The sequence below is a fragment of the Electrophorus electricus genome, chromosome 25, assembly GCF_041902795.1.
Source record: "Electrophorus electricus isolate QZ-2024a chromosome 25, ASM4190279v1, whole genome shotgun sequence".
NCBI classification, from domain to species: Eukaryota; Metazoa; Chordata; class Actinopteri; order Gymnotiformes; family Gymnotidae; genus Electrophorus; species Electrophorus electricus.
Window position 1 is genome coordinate 961,069 of NC_137521.1, and position 27,035 is coordinate 988,103.

Consider the following 27,035-nt stretch of genomic DNA (forward strand, 5'->3'; position numbering starts at 1 on the left):
CACATATGCAGAGCACTTGTAGGGTGAAGAACTAAATTTCTGAAGGACAAATTTGCTGAGGGTGCAAATAGTCTGTGTGAGTGTTTGTATGTGCTTTGAAAATGAATTCATATATGAATTCCCAAATCATATTCATCTTAGAAACAAACCTAAGCATAATCCATTAGATTAAAATCCTTTAGTAATATTAAAAACTTACGCTCAATCAGGTGTGTCCAAGGTTTTGACTGGTACTGTAAGTACCCACACAAACACACACACAAACACACAAACACACTACCTGCCAGGCAGTTGAAGGGCGAGGTAAGGTGCTATACTCCAGGCAAGGTTGACGTTGTCCTTCCACTGTTTTTCACTCAGGCTGATGTACTTGGACCTCCAGTTAGCAATGCTGGTTTCTACAGACTGCTCAGCAGAGATCAGCAGCTCCTGGCTGCCCAGTGGGTTATACCACGTAGTGAGCCGCTCCACCTCACTAGCCTGTAGACAGAGAAAGTGTACAAGAACAAACTGCCTTTAATAATGTACATTTGGACAGACAGGTTTTGAACATTGATAAAACTGAAAACTGCTCACATTTCAGGACTTAGTGTTTGAATAGCAGTATAAAAAAGTTTGACTTCATCTTTAATTCAAAGTACAAGATGGTAATAATCCATCAGAATTCTGCGAAGACAATAAACTCACCAGTAGGGCCAGTAACAGTGTTCTCCGTTTCATGTAGTATTTGTGTAGCTGAGACCCTCTGTTGCTCTTCTTAGACAGACCTTAAAAGACAACATACACCATGCACTACTACTGCTGTGTTAACACTTTCATCAGCATAGTTTCGTGGGTGCACCTATGTGTACCGGACTTCTTGGATAAGGTGGACATTCCGCTGGAGAGTGGATATGTGTTGATCCAGCCCTGCATGGCCGGCTGCCTGGAGCCCACCGTGGCATCTAGACTGCTCCTGGAATCCGCCACTGCCATCACTGACAGACTGTTGACAGACACGTCCTGAGGGTCTGCAAAAACGCATGGCGCATATAACACTGTCTCAATCATCATCACTACAGTCATTAACAAATTTCAGACTGAATTTGGGTCTACCAGATAATCGATAGTGTTACAAATGATAATCTACATCATTGAAGACAGCGTTGTGTACCTGGTGGGACAAGCTGGTTGGCGGCAAGATATTTCTTATCAGACAGCAGACAGGCATAGAACTTGATAATGATGCTGATGTCCTCCCGTAGACGCTTCTCTGGCTGAGTAGGGAACCTTGGAGACACACTGGGAGACACACACACACAAAACACACCTACCTATGAAATTATTTGTTGATCTCAAGCTTAATGAGATGATGTCTTAGGTGGGATAAGTCAGTACAAACTCATGTATGTGTTTGTGGGAATTTATTTCATTAATATGTCTATTTGTAGGTGGGTGTAGCTGTTCACCTATTACCACCTGTAGGCCACAGCACACAATAACCAAGTGACAGATATATTGTCCATAGGTATGCAGCAATTAATCCAGAAAGGTTTGTAGCACAGGCTCATATGATATATGAAATTTGATATATGCAGTATGCTTGTACTTATCCGCTCCTGTAAGTATTGAGTCACTTCTCAGAAGTCATTCATGCTCACATCTCATCCAGCATATGCAAAATGCAGAATATGCCAGAACTGAATGTTGCATACCTGAAGTAATCGAAGGCTGTTGAGTAGATCTTCTCTCTAAGCACATTGCGTATGGTGGCATTGGTCACAACATCAGCATGCAACAGTGTCAGGCCTAAGGTCAGGAGTCTAGAACACATACACATACATGTGTGCAAACATATCCATCTACATCAGAGTGGCATGAAAATTGCTATGACTGCCTTAATGTCAATACTTGGAGCAGTTATACACCACATTTGTAGAAATGAAGTTAGGGGGTAGCTCATGTATGCACATGTGTGGGTGTGTTACCTGAAGCGAGGTCCTATGGCAGCAACATGACGGTTTAGGCTGCTCTTGGATCCACCGACACTGAGTGAGAGCGCCCTCTGGAGGAGTCCAGTGAAAATCTCCACCTGATCGGCACTGCAGTACTTGGCAATCTCAAACCTCTGTACCAAAAACTGAATACACAGCTACATTAGATTCACTGTTTGCCTTACAAAGTGACATTTTATTTCCAGGACTGCAGCTGGCTACACTCCTGTTGAGTAGAACTGGCTCCTCTTTTTCCCATGAATGCAAGTTCTCAAAGCAGCTAAAGGTTGCCTGAGTAGAGCAATTTGTGCCCCAGACCACTCATGCTGTCAGCTATCGAACTACTCTTTATTAACAGGAAAGAGAAACTATGCCATCCTTTCAATCCAGTTTCAGCCAGCTGCACTTCACAGATACTTGTTTGTGTGGAACTGTATTGGAACTTAATTTTAATGACATGTACATTAATAAATACTCACCTCTATCCACAGAGCATGTGGAATGACATCAGGGGGACGAGGCATGGGCTGGCTCTCCTCAGAGGCTGCTAGAGGGTCGGCCTCCATCTCAGTCTCTGAAAACAAACCCATCTTCAACTCCACTGTCATGTGCCATGCCCCCGCCATCTCACGCATGAACTGCAGGTCAAACACGAAAAACAAGCACCATGCACACATGCATACACAAACAGTTTTAGCGACAATACTGGGCTGAGTACCACAAATATTTTACATGGTAATGGACATATACGCGTTTGTTCGAGTTACCGGGACTTCAACTCCACTGTGTGCAGCGAGGAACCACTCCCAGCAGGCAATGGCTGTCTCCATGGTGTGCTCCGTGAACATCTTCAGAGGAGCCCAGCACAGATGGTGCAGGAGCTGAGGATTACAGTCTACCCACATAGGACCAGCCCATAAGCATATTACCTCTGACTCTGCTTTAATATATTGCTAACAGAACATTTGCTTTTAATACATTTTTATTATTTTAAAATGGGCCCAGACAATGTGGGTCCACTTCTCAGAAGCCTGGGCACGAGCACGGCATTATTGTGTACAGAGTACCTTTAGTACTGATAAGAAGAGCAGTCATTTTGAACATGCTCTGGGTAAAGGCCTCAGAGTCTTTGGCTTCGAGAGCATCATTCATCTGAGTCATCATCAGTCTTCCCAGGTCTGACTGGCTATGCGTGGCCTCAGCAAACTGCAGCATACCTGCCACCTACACACGCACACACGCATGCACACGCACACTAATTGCTATATTTGTGAGGTCTTACATTTTTGCATTTGAGTTATACATAGTTATACATACACATGTGGACTCCAATCTGACCTGAAAAGATCAGATTCTGCTTAAACTACATGGAATGATTAGATGAATAAAATATGTAAAAAGAGGAGGGGGTTAATGTCTAATTCAGACCTGATTAATGGACTTCACTTTATGTAAGATAATGAATTCACTCATTTTATTTTCAACTGAGACCAACAGGACATCCCTCAAGACACACATGCGTGCACGAATATCTCTTTACCTCTCCAGTGTAGCGGTTGCGCAGATTCAGAGAGGCCATGAAGTTGGAGTAGTCTTTCTTCACACACGTGGGTCGGTCGGTCAGCTGGGTGACCTGAAAGAAATGATTGGAAGGGGTCAGAGTCCAGAGGCAGCTGAGGTTGCCAGGGTAGAGCCTTTCCCCATCATGGGGCCAGAAATACCAACCTGAGGTAAGGCAGCATTGGGAGTACCAAGCACTCAGGAAAGCACCCAGCCAGGTAGACACACAGTTGCACAGGTAAGCAAACATCACAAAACAGAACCAATGACAAAACCCGCCCACATTAACCCTGATGGCCTGTGTGTGTGTCTTCATAAAGCCATCAGATGATCACAGGTTAAGACATGTGCATTGGAATTGGCACTCAATGCCTGTACCAGTAGGCATATTAAATACGTACATATTCTCAATAATGTGAGCATATGTTCACACAAAAACATGGTTAAAAACACAAGAATTGAAATGTTCCACAGCCCGACTAATGCAGTAAACACTTCACAGTTACTGTGTAAAATCAAAGTTATTGCAATACCAGACCAATAGTAAGAAAAACATTTAAAATTCAGTCACTGCTGTCTACTTGATCCTAATCTCAGGCTGATCTATCAAACAGCAGATTCCATTTGCCTATAATTTTTCATATAACTGTCCATTTTAAGACAGTTAATTTTAATTATTAAATTATTATGTTGTCTTGTTAAAAGAAAATGGTTCCATACACATTATGGAGCTAGACTGATTTATGATTTGATTTTGCAATGTAGTGCCCCTCAGGTATACCTGATGTATCCTTACCTTTATCTCATCAATAAACACAGCAAATTTACATTTACATTTATCTGAAGCATTTATCCAAAGCGACTTACAATTATGACTGAATACAGCTTGAACAATTGAGTGTTAAGGGTCTTGCTCAGGGACCCAACACTGGCAACCTGCCGATGGTGGGGCTTAAACTGGCAACCTTCTGCTTTACCAATGAGCTACCACTGCCTGCACTGCAGCCACACTCTATCCATACCACAGGCACAGAGTCACATTTTTGTGCTTTTTTTTTTCCTAAACAGGTTTCTGAGCTAGACAAAGCATGCATGTAGCATATGGTCTCACCCCAAGTGTCATGCTCTGACGGTTGTAGCCTGCAAAGTTGAGGATGCTCTCGGTGGCCATGGCCAGGCCAGTGTGTTGGGAGAGGCCGCACACCCAGTTCTGATGCTTATTCAGGTACTCCTGGAAGAAAAACAGAGGGATAGAAACTGAAACACATTTAACAGGTTCAGCCTGCTGAAAGCATTTTAAAATGGGTTCAAAGAGCACTGCTTGTTTTCTTTATGCGTACACATCGGTTCTGTACCTGTAGGTGGGACTTGGTGACAGAGGAGGCCCACTTCATTGCTTCTTTCAGAATTTCACCACAGCGTGCAGCAAAGTCCTTCACTATGCTCTACGTAAACACAATACTTTATAAAGGCTGGAACGGAGAAAACAATGAGCAGATTTGAAAAAGAATTTTGCTGCACTCATGTTGTGTGGAGCACAAAGTGACAAATTAACGGGACAACTAGAAAGGCCTAGCTCTGCCATACCAACTCGGAGGCACTTGGAAATCTCTGAAGATATATAAGATATGACTGATCTTCTGTGCATCATTGCTGAAAATAATTATTTGGTTTTTGTGTCTACTTTCAACATGCACAGTAGCAATACACTCACCCCATTATCACTCTCTATATCAGCCCACGAACCATGTGTTCACGTGCAGTAGCAGTAGCTTCCATTATTAACTCAGGGAAGCTTTTCTCCATGTTTTGTACTCATGGTCTGCTGCCACGCAAACAACTATGATGTAATATGAAAGCTCTTCTTAAGTACTGTCCAACTACAGTACTCTCAGTACACACGCCTCCTGGCCAATCTGAACAGCTCAAACTAAATGAAACCCATCCTTTACTTGCATACTAATATATGAAATCTTTAAATAAATCCATCAATATATACATCAAATGTATATTTCAACAAATTCATATTTGTATCCTCTAATAAATCTACCAGTGTGTCCATTAATAAATCATTAAATAAATGTTGAAATAAGCTGTTGAGTAAAATAAATTATTCATTTAATTATTAAAGGATATACTGAAGTATAGTGGTGGATTTAATAACAGATGTTTTTGATTTTCATTTAAATCACTCTTCGCTCGCCATACTAGCCATGTTTTTGACTGAACAAGTGTGATTATTCCTCACCTCTCTGGCTTCATGTGTGTCTGGCACAGTTATTCTGTGAGGAGTGTCAGGAATGTCATAGTAAGGCTGGTCCTTGTGGATGTCCTAGCCAGCCAAAAAATAAAACAAACAAACAACTAATATATAAACAGGAATATTTATAGCTCTTTTGAAACTCAGAGCTAAAGAAACACTCACAGCACTCAGAGAGAGAGAGAGTGTCTGTAAAATGTCCAACATAGTCTTCAGCACTCGCCCACTCCACAACAAATGAGGAAACCTGAACAGATGGAAAATGAACAGTGAAGCCATGCAAGAAACCATTTGACAGATTCACAGATGCATCTACGACTGCACGTGTGAATGAGTCGCCCACGTTTCAGCCAGCCCTGAGAGGTACTTGTCAGCCACTCGTCGAATTCTCTTGTGGGTGTGGTTAAAGTTGACCAATAGAAACTGTGCATGGCGTTCCAGCTCCTCCTCATGCTCTTTAGTCTTTGGCTACAAAATTTTTTAAAAAAAAGAAAAAAAAAAAGAGATGATTACATGACTTATAACAGCTCTACATACTTATAATAAGCCATCAGTACAATAAATGGATCTCTTCAAATTTACTTTCTCAGCCATCATCTGGAGGAAAACTTCAAAGACTTTATCACCAACACAGATCACACACTGCATCATGCCTACAGTCAGAAGAAGAGTGAGAAAGGTGTTACACTGAGAGACTAGAAGACACAGTAGTTGGAAAGAAGGCCTGCCAGTTGAAAAGGATGCCACTCCTCAGACCTGACTTATCTTTTTGAATGGCCTTGTCTTCAAAGTATCTGAACATCACCTGGAACCGGTCGGGGTCATTGGAATGTAGCATCCTGAGAGAGAAAGGAAGATGAGAGGGACCAACTATAAAATGTGCAGAAGACCAGAGATGGACCAGAGACAAAGAGTGGAGGATTTGTACCTCATGTATTCCAGTCTGTAAACGGATAGCAGGTAGGTGCACATGGCAAAGTCCAGCTTGCTGATGAGGGCGGCTGCCTCTGGGGCGGGGTCCAGGAGGTTTATGATAGTGCTGCGTAGTTCGTTTAGCTCTGCCTACAAAAGGAGGGATATCAAAGGTGACTTACAAAAAGCACACAGAAACACAGAGGTCTGAAGCCTTCACACCGTTGAAGGTTTTCACCAACAAAGAACCAAGATCAAGTCAAGGAAACCTGCGTGACTGTGTCGTTCTTCAGAGCAGAGTTGTACTGGAGCTCAGAGCGTAGAGGCTCTCCACTGGGAAATGTAAGAAGAGGGGACTTGGTGGCTATTTCACACACTCCCTCATACCACTCCTCTGGCCACAGCCCTGGATCAGACACAAAGGGTTCTTGTGAATCCCTGAGATTGGTTATGTTAATGAGAGTCTAAAACAACTGAAATCCAGTGACAAAGGGAAGTATCAATACTGTCCACTAGGTGAAGGGTTCAGTAACTGTCCTTACCTGAACCTTCTACAGCAAAGCCCATGACCACTGAGTAAAGCCAAAAGTCTCTGAAGAGCTTCTGCAGGCGAGGTTTGGCCTCTTTAATTGGTGGCAGCCGTCGAGTCAGCTATAGCAAACACAAAAAGAAGCATACAAAATGAGAAACCACACAACACATTTTTGTCATGGAGTGCAAGTCTAATTCAAGCTAAATGTTCAAAGGGTTGTCATATAAATAAACCTTACTGCTATTTACAGTGCAAGAGTTAACGCGTGGTTAGTTGGATAAAAGCTGCAAATACAGCTACTCTTTGAACTGGACACTGTTTGATCAATGCAAACCAACATCAAAGTCCAGCAGCAAGAACTGGTCACAAGCAAACAATAAACAAACAGACACATTGCAGAGACAGAGAGAGCAGGTAAGCGTCTCAGGGCTTGGAGAAAAAAAATATGTAAAAAACATTGTGATATTCTGTCTTTATACTATGGCATTATGAGCATTTTGAGTTATATTGTATTTATGGGGCTGCTTAATTAGATAAAAAACCATGCTCTGTTAGGTTTACAATTTATTTTTCTTTTCTAGTTCAAGATAACACGTGAGCCGGATTTGCATTCAACATTTGTGAAGAATGCTGGGGCTCTCAGTCATGGCAGCTCTGGTTTTCCTGGCCACTCCTGCCCTGGGTGGTGTGAAGGACCTGAGCTGGCACTTCAGCAATCCCAAGTCTGAGAAAGAGACCGACCCACGGGCGCTTTCACAGGGAGGCGATGACCTGGAGTCCATCCCTCTGGAGTTCCACAAAGAGAACACGGTCACCAACGACCTGGAACATGTTGAAGGCTTGGAGGAGGAGGAGGAGGATTACATCGACTTCGATAAGATCCTGGAGGAAGGCGATGACTACACTGAGGGTGACGCCATAGACGAGATCGCCACACCTGCGCCAGGCATTGACCTTAACTTAGAACCGTCTGACCCTAAAGCGCGCCGGGCGCGGCTTCTCCGGCTCTTCCACGGGCGCACCCGGCTGCAGCGCCTCAACGTAGTTAATTCACACTTCGGATTTCGCCTCTATCGGAGCATCCGGAACCACGTGAACCAGACTGACAACGTCCTGCTGGCACCTGCCGGAATCTCCATCGCCATGGGGATGATGGCGCTGGCTGCCGGCCCTGCTACACACGAGCAGCTCTATGAAGCTCTGGGTTTCACTGATTTCATCAGCACAAGCAGCCACTACAACGCCTCCACCGTGCACAAGCTTTTCCGCAAGCTTACACACAGATTATTCAGACGCAACTTTGGCTTCACACTGCGCTCAGTCAATGACCTTTACGTGAAGAAGGATGTCAGCATAAGGGAAAGCTTCAGCACTAAGGCAAAGACATACTACTTTGCAGATCCGAAGTCTGTGGATTTTACAGATCCTGCATTCATTGCAAAGGCCAACCAGCACATTCAGAAGATGACCAAGGGGCTGATCAAGGAGCCCATGAAGAGTGTTGACCCCAGGACAGTGGTGATGCTGCTAAATTACCTCTACTTTAAAGGTAATGTGGTCGACTGATCAGTGTCATCTAAAATAAATCATTGTTGAGAGGGGTAAAAGAATAAGCACTGCATTAGCACTTATTTAATGATTTAGGTCATTTCTCTGGACACATCATTACATTCAGATTTATATTTACAGCATTTTAGAGTCTTATATGAGCATTTTAGAGTCTTACATAAATTCATCCCAGACTGAATTATACTATTAGGAAAATCACAGTACAAAGCTCAACAATCCTTTCTACTGCACAGGGTCATGGGAACAGAAGTTTCCCAAGGAGCTGACCCAGGACCGCTACTTCCGCGTGAACGAGAAGCAGCAGGTGCGTGTCCCTATGATGCAGAACAGGGGCAGCTACCTGGCAGCCGCCGACCATGAGCTGCACTGTGATGTCCTACAGCTGCCCTACAAAGGCAACATCAGCATGCTCATTGCCATACCCCAAAAACTCTCCGGCATGAGAACGCTCGAGCAAGAGATCTCGCCCGCCGTGATTGCCAAGTGGCTCAACAACATGACCAACAGGTATGGCATTCAATAGAGACCCACGTAGATACAGACAAGACAGTGCCGCCATGAACAAATGTGAGCAGTGTAATAGTCTGCATAGGCCACTGATAAAATCAAATCCTGTTGGATGAAAATGAAATTTTGGTGTTTCTAAACATGAAGGTTCCACAAAAGGGAACATCAGGAATTATTATTAAACTATTATCAAAAGATTAATTCAGAGCAATTCAACAAGAATCCTGTCATGGGTTGTCTGGCAGAACCCGTGAGGTGGTATTCCCACGGTTTAAGCTGGAGCAGAGCTATGACCTGATTAGTCACATGAAGGACCTGGGTCTGACTGAACTCTTCACAGAAAAGGGCGACTTTTCCCCCATGACCTCTGAGAAAGTCACCGTCAACAGGGTAAGCCAAGAAGTAGTGCTAAAAGGCATCCCAACAAGGATTTTTCCATCTTTCTCGAGTTAACATTCTCTACACGTCCAGGCATGGCTAGCTTTGTTTTGACTGCAAATGTCAATGTCTAAATGTCCTTGACAGAAAACAGCACAATGTCCTTTCTTCTGCTCTCACAGTTTAAGCACCAAAGCGTCATAACAGTGAATGAGGAGGGAACCGAGGCAGCGGCAATGACCCAGATCGGTTTCATGCCCCTGTCCACACAGACGCGCTTCATTGTGGACCGGCCCTTCCTCTTCCTCATCTACGAACAGCGCACTGACTGCCTCGTCTTCATGGGGCGTGTAGCAGACCCATCAAAGAGTTAATATCGCTCACACGTACACCAAGCGGCAGCAAAGTTATAATAGATAGAGCACATTTATCACTGTATGATGACGGAACAGGTCGCTTCTAACTCTGATTACAAATAAGAAAAACCTATAGTTGCATTGGTTATAACAGTACAATGGCACGTCACATTAAACGATGCAATTCAGATGAATTGTCTTTTTTTAAATAAGTAAGAATTGCTGCTTATTGTAAATATCTAGAACATTTAAAATGTGCAAAATTCTAAACATTCAAAATGTGTGGAGGTTCCTCATGCATAGGATGTAAATCATTCATAAGAGGACTAAAAAGGACCAAACATGTCAGAATGAGCTAGAGAAAGGGTGAAACCTCCACACAACTGAATATTTTTGCAATCCAGATCAATATTTGTCAACGAAGTTAAAGTCTAACCACAGCTCTGCTCACAGCAACCTAAGAACATGATGAACAATAATGAGGCATCATCTGAAACGAGATGGTCTTTCTCAGTGCCAAGACCTTCCTTTCCTCCTGCTTCTAGCTTTAATTTCCTGGTAACAATATCAGCACAGCCACAAAAGTCAAATCAGATCTTCTGACAGAGGAAGGAAGGCATGTTTTAAACAGAAGTCATTTTGTTCTACAGAAGTCATATAACTGCATGTGTAATGAAGAGGTTAAAAGGTCAGCAGTGACCCACTTACCACTGCAATCACAGGGATGAGAACCCCAAGGTTCCCAGCACTGCTGGATGCCTGAAACAGAAACACCACGAGACAACATTGCCGCATAGCTCCCCTTAATAAACAATACCAAAACAGCACAAAACAGTAGGGTAGTTTATCATTTGATTAAATACCCCAAAGGTTAACCCAACAATACAAGGTGATGTAATTAATTCAACCACCTAATTTCCATTTATTTAATTTTTAATGCTACTAGATTTAGTCAGCTAAACATATTTATTAATATCTTATCAAATTAAATTTGACTGCATCACATTTTGAGGTAAACTTATCTAATTTAAAATTTTAAATATAATGTAATCAATTTAGACTTATTATTAAATTATTAGAAATAATATACCAGAAAAAATAAAAAACAACATGGTAATATTTTTATTAAAACAAGTATTATATTAAAATAGGATAATTAAATAATAAATTGCTTTAAAATTAAATCAGTATAAGCAACTTTTACAGGCACAAACTGCAATTATAATTTTTATAGACACACAAATTATATGTCTAATATCAAAAATAAAAACATCAGTGTATATCTCCAATTAAATTACTCTTAGATACAACATAATATGCAAGATGTATCTTCACAGGAAGTATGGACAAGGTTTTACACAGAACACCCTTCACCATGCCACCTATCTACCACCTAGCTATCAAATTTTATATATATATATATATATATATATATATATATATATATTATATATACATATACATATACATACATACATACATACATATACACACACACACACACACACACACACACACACACACACACACATACATACATACATACATATATGCATATATACAGGGGAGGCGCACACACCCAGAAGGAGGAGCAAACCTAGTGATTCTCACACAATTCGCCTCGCTCCAATCACCTTATTGATCCCCTGCACCTGTGCCTCGTTCACCCACTTTTAATTGCTCCCCTGTAGAAGCCCACAGGTGTCTACCTCCAGTGCTGTGTACAGCTCTCCTGTACTGCGCCTAAGAAGACGTCCGTGTCTAGAGCCTTACTGGCAGCCTTTTGGACTTTTGCTCATTGAGTTCGCTCGCCGCTGTGCACACTATGTTGCTATAGAGAATAAAGACTCTCTGCAACCACACTCACGTCTTGCTCCCTCACTGCCACAATCACATTAGACCTCTTATTGCACACTTTACTGTTATATATTATAGTGTATCATAGCCATATTTACCTATAAATCTACACTATAATTTCACCTATTATGGTGAAAATGTTTTCAGAGAGATCCAAAAAATAATACTTTAAAATAAAAGCTGAAATCTCTTCTACAAAATATTGAATAAAAGATCAGAATCATTTTGTGAAGCTCCATTGGCAGCAATTACAGGTAAAAGTCTGAGGATACATCTCTACAATTCTGAGGATACAGCTCTACAAGTCTGCGGATACGTCTCCATAAGTTTTCTACACCTGGATTTGAGTAGTTTATAGTTTTACTCCACATAGTTTTATGAATGATGTTAACATTGGACAAGATTTTAGGAAGCTAATAATTTCTCCTTAGAAGCTAATAATTTTGACTTTAACTATATATACATCTTCGATTGTCCAATGTTCATGTGAGTTTAACAAATGAAAGAAATGTCACATGATTCCTCAGATATAGCAGAAACCCAACACTGTTCTGATGGGGTGATTCCACTGTGTTCTATTATACAAACACCCAATCCATCATAAGCGCCCCATCTGAGCCAAAACCACCATGCTGCATAGCTTCGGATGTCTCTGCTGAACTATGCAGGACAGCTGACACGCCATCATCTGGAGTGATGCTTTCAGATCCATCATCAAGCTGGTCTGTCATTGCTGCTAGCTCCAACCAAGGATTTTTTTTACACCAGTTCCCCCGCGTTACAAAGACGTATTTCACTTACTCATTATTCCCTCATAGCTGGCATTTGATTTTCAAATTAGGTTAAAGCATGAGAGCACTAAATAAAACTTCCACGTTAATGGTGTGCAAATGCAGTAGCCTAGATTAAATGTAATATGTCAGTGCTCACCTGTAGTCTACGATTAATTTATTTTATTTAGAGATAAAACTGAATCTGAGAGTGTTGTAATGTTTTACCTAATAACAGTGCAGCTGAGTAATTTGAGGCATTCAAAACCACTTACAGGCCCTCTATTAACTGTTTAATTATTTAACTTGAAAATTTAAATAATCCTAGAAAACAAAATCGGTTTATCTCTATATAAATGACATTTTGCTGAATGCACACTGCATACTGGTGCATTGTCTCAAATGACAAGAGCTTTTAAAACTGGACTTCTAAAAGGATGTTGCCAGTTCAGTCTTCAAATGGGGACAATATGGGCTTGTAGGACTATCATATACTATGATTAAAAAAATCTAAACAAAACTGCCTTTGATTAAAATGTTCTTTAAGGGCATGTCCCATGGTACTCCACCCTTTATAACCATAAAGTTCGACATACACATACAAACCTTGAGAGTTGGGCCTTTGTCACTAGCACGCTCACTGGCTCGCTTGCCCTCCAGCCCAAGCTGGACAAAGAGCTCCAGCAAGTTGACCAGGAGCTCGTCCACCAGTTGCTCCCCCTGCAGGTTGGCTGCGATATTTGCCAGGGCATTGATCACTGCTAAGGAGCAGTGCCTGTAGGAATGCACGCTTATAACATATTTTGCAGCTTTTCCATGATAAGATAGCAGCTGGAAAAAACAGTTGTTGCTGAACCGCACACACGCGCACACACACACACACACACACACGCACCTGTATCCATGGTCTCTGTAGTCTTTAGTGGCTGAGTATACCAGATTGCTGGCCTTTACGCTTATCTGCTGAAAAAGGTTCCACACCTCCTGATAAATGTATTGCTAAAAGGGAAACAACAAAATAAAATAGGCTCAGTGGTTGAGGTACTTGACTTGTAATCAGAAGGTTGCCAGTACAAGCCCCACCGCTGCCAAGTTGCCACTGTTGGGCCCCTGAGCAAGACCCTTAACCCTCAATTGCTCAAGTTGTACTCAGTTATAATTGTCACTTTGGATATAATTGTCATTTTTGGATAAAAATGTCAGCTAAATGTCATAAATGTAAAGTAAAAACCCATATTGCACCTTCCAAGTAATCTAGCTTTTAGCAACCATATAAATATTTGAGACTCAAAGAAATGTTCAAATTTGTAAACTTTACAAAATTAAAAAATATTCAATGAACAGCTTTAAAAGCAATTCAAAAATCATACCATACTAATAATCTTGCCAACAAAAATGTCTGAAATGTAGAAGGGGTATTTATCTGCATGTGTAAAAGTATGTATGCATGGGTCTTACATTGCCCGTGATGACCATGCAACCAAGTTGGTCTATAATAAGCACATCAAGTTGTGAAGGTGGCTGACAGAACTTCTGCTGCAGGATCTGCAAGATGGGTTCCATAAACTTCGGGCTATCTCTCATAGCCACAGCGATGTGGCCCAAAGCTCGAATAGTATGGTCTGGAATTAGGTGGGCTTCCCTGAAGATCAATCACCAATTAATCAGTGGTGACAGATGTAGAGAGACAGATGATATATATATATATATATATATATATATATATATATATATATATATATATATATATATATATATATATATATATATATATATGTGTGTGTGTGTGTGTGTTCGTGTGTGTGTGTGTGTGTGTGTGTGTTCACATACTTATCATTTTCCTGGGAGATGTACAGTCGATTAGAGAGACTGGCTAGGAATGCTTCCACTATAACAGGATCCATGCTAAGACCGGCCTTCAGACATCTAGACCCCGCACCCCCATACAATCAACCAATCATTACAGGAAAACAACAATAAAGGCAAAAGAAAAGCCACATATAATAGAATGCATGACAGAATGGCTTAAACCTGCAGATGTTGTCGATGGAAATGTCTCTCAGCTGCTCATACATGGAAGGCTGGTCCTTCTTGTTAGACAGAACATTGAATGTGGACTGCGAGTGCTCATTGGTAATGCTGATCTTGATCTCTCCACCGCCTGCAGGGAAAACGCTGGTCTTACGTTTAGCTCAGGTCACACATTACAGTTGCAAGGAAGCAGATTGAAGGAGGTGTAAGGGCACACCTGTGCTGTACTGACTGTGGTACTTGTAGAGTTTGATCAGAACGGGGGACGGCACCACCAGGAAGTCCTTCAGAGACATAGTGGCAGAGTGGGCTATAACAGGGAAGCACTCGCACAGCCGGCCTAGACCCTGCAAAAGAGTAAGAACACCGTTTAGTGACATTTATGCGGTTGACTGCCAAACTGACTGAAGGCCAATAAATTAATTATCATTTTGTTAAGTTCATTTTCATGCCAAGTCATCAACATTGCATGGCTGCATGACCATTTATTTATTGACCTTATTTCAGGTTTAGGTTACCTTATTTCAAGTGTTATTGGCTTGGATAGCTCTCCCAGTTAATTAACTGCCAAAAATATGTAGTTTATTTCATCTTGGCATGCATTTTTATAGTTTACTACAGAGCTATACCATTTTCTAAGGATACTATTAAAGTGAAAAAAGGGCTTGCAAAATTCATGAGATGTGATGATGGGTCACTGGGTGTGACCCAACACATGTTTGCAAGAGTATCAAGTTTGCATTTACGGCATTTATGGCATTTGGCAGAAAGGTTTACTTAGTTCTGCATTTGCTTCTGTTGTATGTTTTTTTTAAAAAGCAATAACAAAATAATCACAGATCCCCAAAATATGAGTGAGGAAAGGGCACACTCCTACTGGATGTGACACCTCTGTTTGTGAAGATTCATTTATTCATTCTTATCTTGATGTGTGCAGAAAACACTCACATTACAAATGCTAGACTAAAGGCCAAAAAAATGTATACAATAGCCGCACTTCCGGGCCAAAATCCAGGCCCTGCATCATGTAATTATCAAACCCTTCTCAAAGTCTCTGAGCTGGGAGCACAGGGATTCTCAAACTTGGCCTGGGAATCACTCGTGTCTTGCCAATCACACTAACACACCAGCTTATCCCTCAGTACCTGGAGACAGCAGATGAGGAGTGGCATGTGCGCGATTATCACTTTACTGGAAGTCTTGGATTGCAGCTTCTCAGACAGCTTGGTACACAGGTTCTCAGCTCCTGTGAAGAGTGCAGGAATAGAGAAGGGGAATCACATTACTTAACACTTTCAAATATGCAATCACCAGCTACACATAGCCTGTGGCTGTCTTCTCACAAACATCACTGCATAGTCAATGCAATGGTGGCCTAAAAAAAGACACAGAGTGGAAGCATGCCCCCATCTCCTGCCCGCCCACCTTGCTCATCTTTGACAGCCCACACCATGAGGTCCACGCAGGCTGCGTTGGCATGGCAACGGAGCTTCAGGGGACTGGGTTCCCCTGGCAACCTCTCTGCCTCATGAAGCACTTTCTGCAGCTCTGATTGGCTGCTACTGAACTGCTCCAGCACAAAGTCATGAACCTCCTTCACAAAGCCTGGCTGCAGATCTGACAAGAATTAAAGAGCGTTAGCAAAAGAGAGAGATAAACAATAAACAGTAAAATCTATACAAAAACTAAACATGAATACAAAAACCTCACCAACCTTTCATGTTATAGAGCGTATCCCTGAGCATCTTAAACATGCTGACATACAGTGGGTCACTAAAGGCTTTGTAGAAAAGATCTATGCCTGGATTAGCCTATATAAGGTGGATAAAAACAACACTGTGAAAAACAGTTGATTCAAACACAATTTAATAAATCATACAGTCAGTGAGAGTTGACAAGCTATTTAAATATGATCATTGGATCCACACAACACTGGGAGCACAATTCAGAAAGGTCTCTAATATTTAATTATGAATGATAAGAAACTTTAAAAAATAGTTATGCAGCATAGAGACAAATATTTTTAGTCTATGAGAACTGACTTGGTTAGATGTTAGATCTATTCAGAGCTGAGATTTACCTCAGTTACTTCCACTATGGTGGCATCAATTGCTTTCAGAAATGAATTGGAAACAAAGAGTTTCACCTGGCAAAGAGAAGATTAAGAACATGTGGCACAGAGCTGCAATGTTAGGGTTAGTAAATCCACCTCTGGCTTCAACAACCACTATAATCAATGAATGAGCGGGCAACCTTGACAACTCTAAATGTAGTTTGCACTTCTGTGCATACCACGTTCATCAGGCGTCTAAGCAGTTCCGAAGGCATGTCCATCTCTTGCTCACTGGTCCCAGTGAAGAGAGGCGAGACAGAGAAGCTGGAACTGACTGTGGTGAAGTAATAATCAGGATCCAGCGCACTGCCATCGGGGAGATACGAACCTGAACACAACCAAGATGACAGCATCAGTATCGCTGCTTTGAACACATTTCCATCACTGCTACACAAAGTAATGATGCAATCCTTGAAACAAACCCAAAAGAACTGCGCATCAAAGATGAGAGTATTAACATGCACACATTTAACCTTTAGCACACAGATGATACATATTTCAGAATCAGCTCTGTTTCTCTGCGAGAAGTCTCATTGCTACTCAGCTCACAATATGTCCCCAGTCCATGACTAATCAGAAATTTTGCACTTGCAAAACTGAACGGACCACACAGTATCTCTCAGTATCTCTCTCCACTACTATGGGTGCTGTCAGTTATTCAGCAGCTGCCATGGAGTGTCATTAGCACTTAGCTATAAAATAGATCATTTCTCTGTATTAACACAAGAGGATAGAAAAAACTATTTACCTTCAAAATACTGTGGTCCTGATCCAATGGGAGAGCAAGGGGAAGGGCCAGCTCTGTCCGGGCTAACCTACGAACACGTTGGGGAACAGGGATAAGCACGAGAGCATAATCTTGTATTAGCAAGTATTGAGTTTAGAATAGGCTGAACAATACTATGACAATGGCTTAATATCCAACTATCTCAGTCACTACAGCAACTTGACATTAACAGCTAACCATCACTGGCACAGTTTAGCTCAGATAAGGGAACGAAAGATCTGTTTCTTTACCAAGTGAACCTGACATAAAAGGTCGTGACATGCATCATACACTTAAACTTTGACCATCACAACTTCTGTTTACAGCTGTAATACTTAATGATGAAAGAAAAGTATTTCTTCATGCAGCAAGCTACAGCCATCATGTTTTTGTTCAGATAATTAACATTACTACTCTCCCAAGGTTTTGTTGAAGGCGTACTTTATTAGAAAAAACATACCAATGCAAATTTCCTGCTATTGCACCTGTTTCCGGCGTTCTACCTGTGTGTCAGCACTGGTAGTGCCAGCCTTGCGTCTGAGTGTGTCCCCCTGGCATACTGCAAGTAGGGAGCTTGGCAAAATGGAGCGGAAGTCATTAAAGGAGCGCCTCCGAATGCCCTCTGTTTCCACAGCAACACACTGAGCTGGCTGGGCGGAGCCACGAGGAAAGAGCTGGGACAGCAGCGGACCATTCACATTACCATAGCGTCCAAATGCCCTGGTCACACCCAGAAGACAGGGAACCAAGTACTTGCAGAGGTAAACTAGATAAAGTGGACAAAAACAGAAGACAAAGTGCCTAAAAACTTCATCTGATTGTAGAAGCTGCAAAATGGTGTTTGTAAGTGCAAAGTTCAGTGTGCTAACCTTTGTCATGGTTTTCGGGTGCCTGACAGATGTCTAACAGAGACTGCATTAGCTCCATTACAGCCTCCAGAATCTGAAAACAGAGAAAAATCTAAAGTATTGGGGCAAAGTTCAAGCTAAGCAGACACATGCACTCCTAAACACAGAACTCAGCCAAAAAGAATGAGAAGCAGCTCACCTGAGTGCAGGACTCTGGATCTCTCTGTGCCACATCAGACAGTAGAGTCACCAGGCAGAAGCTGAAGTTCTCTGCCATTGGAAGACTCTCTGTGTGAACATGCATCTATTACCCTTATGACTCACAACTTCGCTATACATCAAATTCATACTACACTTATACTACGCGTTGCGTTTAAAGAAATATTACAGTGTTTTTCAACCTAATTTCCATCTACAACATCCATAATTTATAGGTAATTACTACACAAAATAACTTTTGCATATCTCCCTATACTTAGAAAAGAATGTAAAAACAGTACTGAACCACCTTTATAATTAGGGCCCTACTAATTCCACGGGAAGAAATAAATTGGATAGTGACACGCAAAAATCGGCTAGTGGCATGCATTAATGGTGCTAGTGGGGCCGAGTATGGCCTTAGTCGCTGGGAAGGCCAACGTGGACTTTTCAGGTTGTGTTGGTTAGTGGCATAGTGCTTAAAAAGGAGTGGCTTTAAAAGTGAGCTTGGAGGGGGCTGAGCCTAACGCCAGACCTCACTGTTCGTTTGTCTCATAGCCTGAGCTCTTGACAATGAGTTCCTTCCATCTTTGTCCATCCTTTGCTAATCTTTGGGTTTCTGGAAAGTTTAGACGTGTCCGCCATTGGACAAAGACTACAAAGTTGTTGTCAAACCAGGAACATCAGAGTTTAATAAATTTAACTCCACATCAGATATCAAAATGAGAACATTACTACTTTTAGGAAATCCCCACATGATGTTCTTGTTTGATTCATATCTAAAGTAACAAAAAAATGTGCTCTGACATTTATAGCTGTGATGACCAGTTAAGGCATGTATCCATTTTATTTTTTCAATTTTCCTTATGGAAAAAGAATGATTTCAGTGTCATGAATTTGGTAGGGCCCTACTTATAATGAAAACTTCAATGCAGTTACTGAAGTTCATCAATAAACATCATAAAACAGATTTGTAAAACATTTTCAAGACATTTTCAGTAAAAAAAGTATCTGTAACTTAGGCTGCAATATATAATACAGTCAAAATAAGCATGGTTCCCCAGACACCACAAAACTTCAGGAAAGGTTAAGTAAATAAAATTGCTTTTTACAGTGTAGCTCAAATGTTTGTAGGTTGGACAAAATTTAATAAAATGCTCGGGCTAGACACTCTCATGTCTGAGTCATCCTAAAGCATTTATTTTTGAGTGTTCTATGAAGCTGTAGTATGGACTGTTACATATTTCAAATATTTATTGATGGAACAGCTGCCCTTAGCTCTTCTTATGAGTGTCTTATTAACAATTTTTTCTTTTTTATCTATGAACAGATAAAGATGAGGAAATTACATTATGTCTCAAATGGACTATATGTCACAGATGCAGCAGATTAGGTTAAAAATGCAGACACATTTCTTTAAGGGCCAGAATTAAAACACAAGCATACACTGAGTATGCAGAAATCGACAATAAATCTGGGCTCAGCAAATAACAAACTCGCTGCTTAAGTCAATCTTTCATCAAATGCAAGATATCATGCAACAGATTTTTTTTGTCATTTTGTCCATCTGCTACATGGCTGTTACCTTTGCTTCTCCTCCCAGTAGCTTCCTCCACCCACTGAACCCTGGGCAGTCCCCTCAGCAGACTCAACAGGTAGCCCACCACCATGTCTTTGTGCTGACACACACAGACAGAGCCAGATACGCACAACCTTGAATCAGAGCTTCTATACCTGATCATTTCAGAACCATTAGGGCATTTATTACATGCATTTCACATTCACCATCAAATGGAAGCCGGCCGACTTTGGTACACTTGTTTCCAAGATGTGGCGGTCAGTTACCAGTTACACCGCAAGGAATTGTAAGGAAATTAATGTGTCTGGGTCAGATCATTTTCTGCTTGTCTTAATAAAAATAAAAGAAAGTTGCCGGCACACTACCAAAGCAGATCAGGAAAATACAAAAGAGATTTTGATCAATTTAGTGTAATCTGAAGCCAACCAGTGAAGCAAGAGCAAACGTGTCATCTTACATGCTATCGTCAGCACTCTGCTTGTGTTAACAGGCATGTTATGAATCAATAAGAAGAATGTGGGGTAGGCGAATGCAAAAATTAAAGTAATGACTACCAAATAATTAATCAACCTGTGCTCTATTTCTAAACATCTCGAGTGCTAGAGCACACTAGGTGAGACTGTGTACTGGTCATGCAGCTGTCTGTGGCAGAACTTATATGAGATATTATATTCTAGCTCTAGATAAAATATTATATATCTAGATTATAGTCCATTTAAATGGTTTACTCAAAACTGCTAATCCAGACAGCGCCTTTAATCCTACTGTGGATGCATCAGCAGAATCTATAAAGACGCTAAGCACACACACTAATTGCACACTACACACACAAAATCTATTTGTTGTTAACCATTAATTTTCTAATCTGTAGGACCATGGAAACATCCACAGGCCTATATAATAAATATGCTTGTTATGTAGCAAGGTCTCAGTCACATTGAACAGGCAGTGGCCATCTAATTGATCTCTCACCTGTAAATCTGACTCCACCAGGAATACAGCCAGAGCAATAACAGCATCCCTGCGCCTGATGTCCAGAGTGAACACACCCCGGGTGTCTAATGGGCACATACATAGTAGCTTTTGCACCTGTGACGAGAAGACCAACAGGTGTCACAGGGGAGAAAGAAATCATTACACTTAAAGTACAGCAACAATTAACATACACTGTTTGATCACAGAGATGCAGTAATCTGCAGAGCCTTGGAGCATTAAATGAAACTTTCCCTATTACCAATACTACAAATTACCAAAAGCTTAAATTAAACTTTCCATATAACCAATACTAAAAGTCTAAGTGTTCTTCATTGAAAGTGGTTCAGTTTTTCCCTGAAGTAGACAGGCAGGAGTGCATGTCTGACATCACTGGAATTTAACAAGAACAACCTGTTGGTGAACCACTCGTTGGTTCTCTTTTAGAGATATATAAAATGTCAGAAATGTACAGTAGAACTGTTGATTTGAATCAAGTTATTTAATTTCAGAATACCAACTGACAAATTAAAAGGGGCATTGTAGCATTTGCCTGCAGTGCGCAACAAGCAGGGTTGTGCGTTCCATTCTGCAGCAACATCTACAAACCCAATACAATGATTGGAAAAGCACCCTGCGAGTTTGCGCTTTAAAATATACAAGCAAGGAAAACGCCACATGAGCTCTTACTACGCACTGCTGTTGTAAAAGGAGGTTTACAAATGTCAATCTGTGTCTGTAGGAATATTGTTCAAATGTTCCTGCGGTTGTTGTGATTTCTATCTTTGTCTTGACAGTGGTCGCACAATAACAAAGGCTTCCCAGTATCCAAAGATCCAGGCACGAGTAGCGCCACCCCCCATCTCTCACACTGCCAGCTTTTCCAAACCCGCTGACACCTGACTAAAAATAAAGTTAACCGGCATTGCTGCGGTGCGACGAAAATATAGCAAGTCGATCAACTATGCAGCCAAATCGCTTCGGGTTCATTTAACCCAACAGTCCGTACCTTGTCGACGGGGGCAGGTCGGTGTGCAGCCAGAGAACGCGCGAGAGACAGCACCGTGTTAAAGTAGAAGCCCCTGGTGCCACCTGCCTTCGCAGACATGGTTGCCCCTCTCATCAGTTTGTGAGTTAAAATGCGCAGCCACAACAACACGCTTTGGCGGCTTGAACCGCAGTACGGCAGATCCGAAGGCGCAAACAACGCACAGTGGCTAAAAGAGGAGGAGTGCTCTGGGATGTCTCCGGGTGGTGGGAATAAGGCGGGTGTGTCGCTAGAAAACGGCGAAAGCACGTTTCCCCCGCCAGCGGCTGTGTTAACATGATTTCAGTGTATACCATTTAATGTATTTTTATGCCTTTATTTATGGCACTTGAACTACACTCCTATAATGCTAGTCTGCCTAACGTAACTAAACAACCGGGGCATGACACAGTCAAATTAGGGTAAGATGTAGGGAAAAGCGTAATTATCTGCGAAAGGCTGATCAATAAACTACGTATGTAGAGCTGCTACGAAACAGTGGTTTAAATAGTCGGGCTCTACTTGTAATCCCAGCTGCTATGATCTAATGGATGTGTTCCGCTCGATCCTCACCCCCACTTTACCCCCTCTATTAACCCTTTGTGCGTAACTGCCCCCAGTGGCGCAGCCTCTGACGCTGGAGTCACGCGCCTGTTGCGACAGTCATCTGACCACCCAGGATCACAGGTAGGCTGTCAACTAGATATGGATATTTCTGGAGGGACAATATCAAATTCTGGCCGCCTAACCTAGCTAAGTTGTTTTGAGAAGTTTGAATTCGGTCTTGAGCTCTGTCTTATTGTTTATTAAGCTATCCCTCATTACCGGAGTTGTCCATTAACCTAGCTTGGTTAGCTAACCTAACGCAGTCTATCTAGTTTAGCATGTAAGATAGCGTTAGCTAATAAAGCAAAGACGTCTGAATGCTAGTTACCTTACTAGTCTAACCTGTGATACTTAACTAGTTACCTTAACTAGGTGAGTTGTGTAATTTACACAAGACCGAGTCAGACGGGCGCTAGCGAGCTAGATCATTTTCTCTCAGTAGCTATCTTAACTATACGCTGTAGGTAATGTTAGCCAGGTGGCTAACCTAACTAGCTAAGTCACTGATGTTTTGCGATTAACTTTAAGAAAATTACGACAACTAGCTAGTTGACAGCTACTATGCCTGTAAATGTACTTGCTAGCTATATTTACATCGTATTTCCACGTCGCATGTTGTTATAACTGACATTCTGGGTTACCTAGCAAGCTATCCATGTGTGGATAGCTAAGATAAGATAGCTGGCCATCGTAACTGTAGGCGCTGAGCCTTGCTGTTAGCGTTAGCTAGGATAACGTTAAGCATTTTGGTCAATTGTCGTTTATTTTCTAACCTCATGTATTGATGAGCGTATTTATAGGCCCAGTCTTAAGTATAACGTTACAGCCTTTGATGGAACTCGTTTCGTATTTATTTTACAGGCTGTTACAGCACTTGTTGAGGATGGCGGCGTATCCGAAATCTCACAACCCGTTCGCCGACGACGACGATGACGGCGACGCGGAAACCGAGGGGCCAAGAAAGGGTTTCAATGTTGATCCTGAAGAGGGCGCTATGAGCCCCGCGGAGCGCCGGCAGAGGCAACTCGAAAAACAAGTGATGCGCACCGCACAATCAGCCGTGGACAGTAGCTTTCGGTCACTCGGGCTCATCCACGAATCGGAAAAAATTGGAACCGAGACAGCAGAGGTGAAGTTTGTCGATGCCCAAAGAGAGCAGAATGGATATAATTTTAATAATGCTGCTTGATCGCCCTTCGTACATGCACACTTGTTGTTCTTATGATATTCTTGATTTCTCTTGTTTATACTGTCTTGTCTTTATTCCTTTAACAGGAGTTGGTACATCAGGGTGAGGCTATAGAGAGGACAAAAAGAATGCTTGATAATATGGATCAAGACATGAAGACTAGTCAAAAGCATATAAATTCCATTAAGAGTGTATGGGGAGGCCTTGTTAATTACTTCAGGGGCAAACCTGAGCCTAGCCCTCCACAAAAGGAACAGAGCACACCCTATCAGGCAAATAGCAGGTACAAAAACTGCACATGAGATCTAAGTGAAACTCATTTCACAAAAAAAAAAAAATGAAAGGTGATCTTAGCTTTCTTGTTTGCTTGTAGTTATATTAGAAATGAAGCTGTCCTCATTTAAAAGTAATGGTGGTTAAAAGTATGCAAATTATACAGTTTTAAAGAAAGACAACTGGTAAGTCAGATTTGACATTTACCATGAGGACTGATTGAGTTTACTATTAAACCTTTAATGTTTGTCTTTGTTTTTTGTTTATATGCTACCCATTAGGTTACAGAATGTGCTGGAAGAGAGCAAAGAGCATGCGGGTAAATACGAAGCTAGTCATCCCAACTTGAGGAAACTAGACACATCTGGTATGCACAAAAAAGCAGACTTGTCCGTATATATTTTCGTTCCATAGACCAATTACCAGACATGAAGTCTTACCCGGACTGTTTGGTCCAACAGGGTTTGGAGTCTCTGCTTCCTTTGGTAATGACTCAGATCAGAACGGATATCCCAAGAATAGATACCTGAGAGCTGCACATCAACAAATGGACGATAACTTAGGTGAGAAATTTGAATGATAGCGTTGATGATGGAATTAAGGAAAGAACATAGAGGAGATGTTTTTATGGTGGAAGCAACGTCTGTGCATGCATGCGTGCATCTGTGTTTGCGCGTGCACGTCTGCTCTTTCCAGATGAGATGTCTCTGGGCTTGAGTCGGCTGAAGAATTTGGGTCTTGGGCTGCAATCAGAGATTGATGACCAAGATGTTTCACTGGATTCCCTGACTGACAAAATAGACTCTTTGGATGGCAAGATCAGTTCCACTAACCGCCAGATCAAACACCTGAAATGATCTTAGTCTGCTTTCCGCTCCAGTGGCTGGCTGGGGGTGGTTTCATTAGTGGTCAGTAATTATTCATTAGTGATCCCACCCTTCCTTTTTTCCTTCTCCTTTTCCATATCTCCAGTTACTTTTTCCAGTGGTAAAGTTAATCTCGGCACAGGAATGGGTACTTTACTTGTAAAGGCAGTTCAAGCATTCTGACATGCCATTATGCTGCACTCCCAAGTGGCTCCCCTAGCTTTTACGTTAGCCAGCTCAGATCCATCATATAATTTAAAGTATGGCCATTTGAGTGAAAGGACCTGTAAAAAAGTCACTAACAAAGAAAGTTTGAATGTTGTCCTTTCTTGGTTTAGCAGGTGAGGATCCAGCCTTGGTTTTGCCTTATTGATAAATTGTGATGGATCGCATTCACTGTATGAGCCACATGAGTTATTGGGGGTTGTTTTTTGGGCTCTGTCTTATATTGAAGGCACTGCATCCAAACTCCTTTAGACCTTTAATGCCTATTATATACATTCAGTCAAGTGACTGGCTGGTCTGATGGGGAGGAATCAAAGCCTCCAATCAAGGCTTTGACCCATTTAGAGGCCTTTTCTTTTTTAAAAGAAATTTAGCAGGTATCTTTTTTTTTAATCTGAAATGCAGAATATGAAGAATGTCGAGTGTGGCATGATCCAATGAAAGGAAAAATCTGAAAATATGTGGATAAGTTTGTGTTTGTATCAAACTTAAGGGGTGTTGCTATTAATTCTGAAATAGTACATTTAAAATACAAATGTTCTTCCTTTGTGAGCCAAAAACTAGATTTTGGTGGTGGAGTAGGTTTGATTCCATTAATTACAGACAACATAAATGACCCATTTAAAGTGGTTAAATCTTAATTTTTATGAAGTGAATGAGGGCAACATGGCATCAGCTCTTTTTCCTTCAGTCTAAACTTGACCCTGCCACCCTGTTCTAAAATCTAGCTATGGCTTTGTTGTATGGTCATTGTTTTCAAGTTAAAGTCATTGTAGACTAATTAGTCTGTTACTTCACTTCAGAGCAAACCACTTATCTATGAAACTGAATGTGATCTAAAAATGTATTGTGTTAAAAAGAAAATAAAATGTATTATTTTATTTACAACTCTGGTGGATTTTATTTCATATCAAGAAGTCTACTAAAGCGCTCAGTTACCTGTGCTGCTGTCAGTGTTTTACCATTCGCTATTCGTTATCCTTTTTTTATACACAGAGGCTACAGCAGCCTGTGCATCTCAATGCCCTCATTGATAAATGTGTCCCAGAAATATGTTAATTCACATTACTACTTTAAATTGACAATTGTGTGCATGTGTGTTTTGGTCAGATATCCCAAAAGTTCCAAATAACTCAGAGGTTAAGGTAATTGACTTGTAATTGGAAGGTTGTTGGCTCAAGCCCTACCACTGCCAAGTTGCCACTGTTGGGCCCCTGAGCAAGGCCCTTAACCCTCAATTGCTCAATTTGTATTCACTAATAATTTTAAGTTGCTTTGGATAAAAGTGTCAGCTAAATACTGTAAATGTAGTAATGCCCCCTAGGATAGGCATGTGAGTAACAGACAATGTAACCTATGAAGACAGTCCCTTAGATAGTCAACAAGGGACTGAAGTTATATTGTTAGCTTTCCTAGGTTGAAGGTTACCTCTTATAACTTAATTAGGATTACTCTCCTAATATAGTGTTACTGTACAGTACACTAAGATGCTGAAACACTGATGGCCAGCAATGATGTGCTGACCTTGAGACATGAGGAGGAAGATTGTGCTGACTACAGTGTGGGAGTGTGTGTGTGTGTGTGTGTGTGTGTGTGTGGACAGCCTTAACACTTGTAAACAATTTTCTGTTATTAACCACCACCCTAAGTGTTTCACATATCTATATG

General features: G+C 41.4%; 3 protein-coding genes across 9 annotated transcripts in view; 2 read left to right on the top strand and 1 right to left on the bottom strand.

Annotated features, from left to right (window-relative positions):
* The window catches only part of pi4kab (phosphatidylinositol 4-kinase, catalytic, alpha b), a 34,736-nt gene extending 12,090 nt beyond the window's left edge, over nt 1-22,646 (bottom strand). For 2 of the 4 annotated variants that reach the window (XM_081707577.1, XM_035521926.2), the window contains exons 1-39: nt 22,191-22,646; nt 21,182-21,298; nt 20,216-20,309; nt 18,632-18,720; nt 18,454-18,526; nt 18,070-18,350; nt 17,567-17,633; nt 16,998-17,146; nt 16,786-16,851; nt 16,420-16,516; nt 16,131-16,322; nt 15,851-15,951; nt 14,923-15,052; nt 14,706-14,835; nt 14,505-14,600; nt 14,133-14,316; nt 13,570-13,673; nt 13,281-13,449; nt 10,756-10,806; nt 7,248-7,356; nt 6,975-7,111; nt 6,722-6,855; nt 6,550-6,632; nt 6,376-6,446; nt 6,137-6,261; nt 5,959-6,040; nt 5,782-5,865; nt 4,889-4,978; nt 4,645-4,764; nt 3,514-3,606; nt 3,041-3,197; nt 2,741-2,868; nt 2,453-2,611; nt 1,968-2,119; nt 1,695-1,802; nt 1,154-1,281; nt 852-1,010; nt 688-767; nt 281-480 (exon numbers count right to left, since the gene is read on the bottom strand). In XM_081707577.1, coding sequence (XP_081563703.1) covers nt 281-480; nt 688-767; nt 852-1,010; nt 1,154-1,281; nt 1,695-1,802; nt 1,968-2,119; nt 2,453-2,611; nt 2,741-2,868; nt 3,041-3,197; nt 3,514-3,606; nt 4,645-4,764; nt 4,889-4,978; nt 5,782-5,865; nt 5,959-6,040; nt 6,137-6,261; nt 6,376-6,446; nt 6,550-6,632; nt 6,722-6,855; nt 6,975-7,111; nt 7,248-7,356; nt 10,756-10,806; nt 13,281-13,449; nt 13,570-13,673; nt 14,133-14,316; nt 14,505-14,600; nt 14,706-14,835; nt 14,923-15,052; nt 15,851-15,951; nt 16,131-16,322; nt 16,420-16,516; nt 16,786-16,851; nt 16,998-17,146; nt 17,567-17,633; nt 18,070-18,350; nt 18,454-18,526; nt 18,632-18,720; nt 20,216-20,309; nt 21,182-21,298; nt 22,191-22,304 — 4,703 coding nt within the window. In that variant the 5' untranslated portion in view covers nt 22,305-22,646. The remainder of the gene's footprint in view (nt 1-280; nt 481-687; nt 768-851; nt 1,011-1,153; nt 1,282-1,694; nt 1,803-1,967; nt 2,120-2,452; nt 2,612-2,740; nt 2,869-3,040; nt 3,198-3,513; nt 3,607-4,644; nt 4,765-4,888; nt 4,979-5,781; nt 5,866-5,958; nt 6,041-6,136; nt 6,262-6,375; nt 6,447-6,549; nt 6,633-6,721; nt 6,856-6,974; nt 7,112-7,247; nt 7,357-10,755; nt 10,807-13,280; nt 13,450-13,569; nt 13,674-14,132; nt 14,317-14,504; nt 14,601-14,705; nt 14,836-14,922; nt 15,053-15,850; nt 15,952-16,130; nt 16,323-16,419; nt 16,517-16,785; nt 16,852-16,997; nt 17,147-17,566; nt 17,634-18,069; nt 18,351-18,453; nt 18,527-18,631; nt 18,721-20,215; nt 20,310-21,181; nt 21,299-22,190) is intronic. The other 2 variants (XM_035521928.2, XM_035521927.2) reach the window with 2 other exon arrangements.
* On the top strand, nt 7,631-10,235 carry serpind1 (serpin peptidase inhibitor, clade D (heparin cofactor), member 1). Its single transcript, XM_027022145.3, has 5 exons — nt 7,631-7,651; nt 7,819-8,786; nt 9,040-9,313; nt 9,559-9,703; nt 9,874-10,235. The coding sequence occupies exons 2-5, from the start codon at nt 7,865-7,867 to the stop codon at nt 10,063-10,065; spliced, it is 1,533 nt and encodes a 510-aa protein (XP_026877946.2). The 5' UTR covers nt 7,631-7,651; nt 7,819-7,864; the 3' UTR covers nt 10,066-10,235.
* A 123-nt stretch (nt 22,647-22,769) lies between the features above and the next one.
* snap29 (synaptosome associated protein 29) lies at nt 22,770-26,255 on the top strand. 4 transcript variants are annotated; one of them, XM_027022150.3, is made up of 6 exons: nt 22,770-22,895; nt 23,676-23,943; nt 24,090-24,286; nt 24,558-24,643; nt 24,738-24,839; nt 24,973-26,255. In XM_027022150.3, the coding sequence occupies exons 2-6, from the start codon at nt 23,698-23,700 to the stop codon at nt 25,131-25,133; spliced, it is 792 nt and encodes a 263-aa protein (XP_026877951.2). In that variant the 5' UTR covers nt 22,770-22,895; nt 23,676-23,697; the 3' UTR covers nt 25,134-26,255. The 4 variants fall into 4 exon arrangements, with proteins under 4 accessions (XP_026877951.2, XP_026877949.2, XP_026877948.2 ...); XM_027022148.3 differs by having other exon boundaries at nt 22,887-22,965; XM_027022147.3 differs by lacking the exon at nt 22,770-22,895 and adding an exon at nt 22,975-23,186.
* The last annotated feature ends 780 nt before the right edge of the window (nt 26,256-27,035 follow it).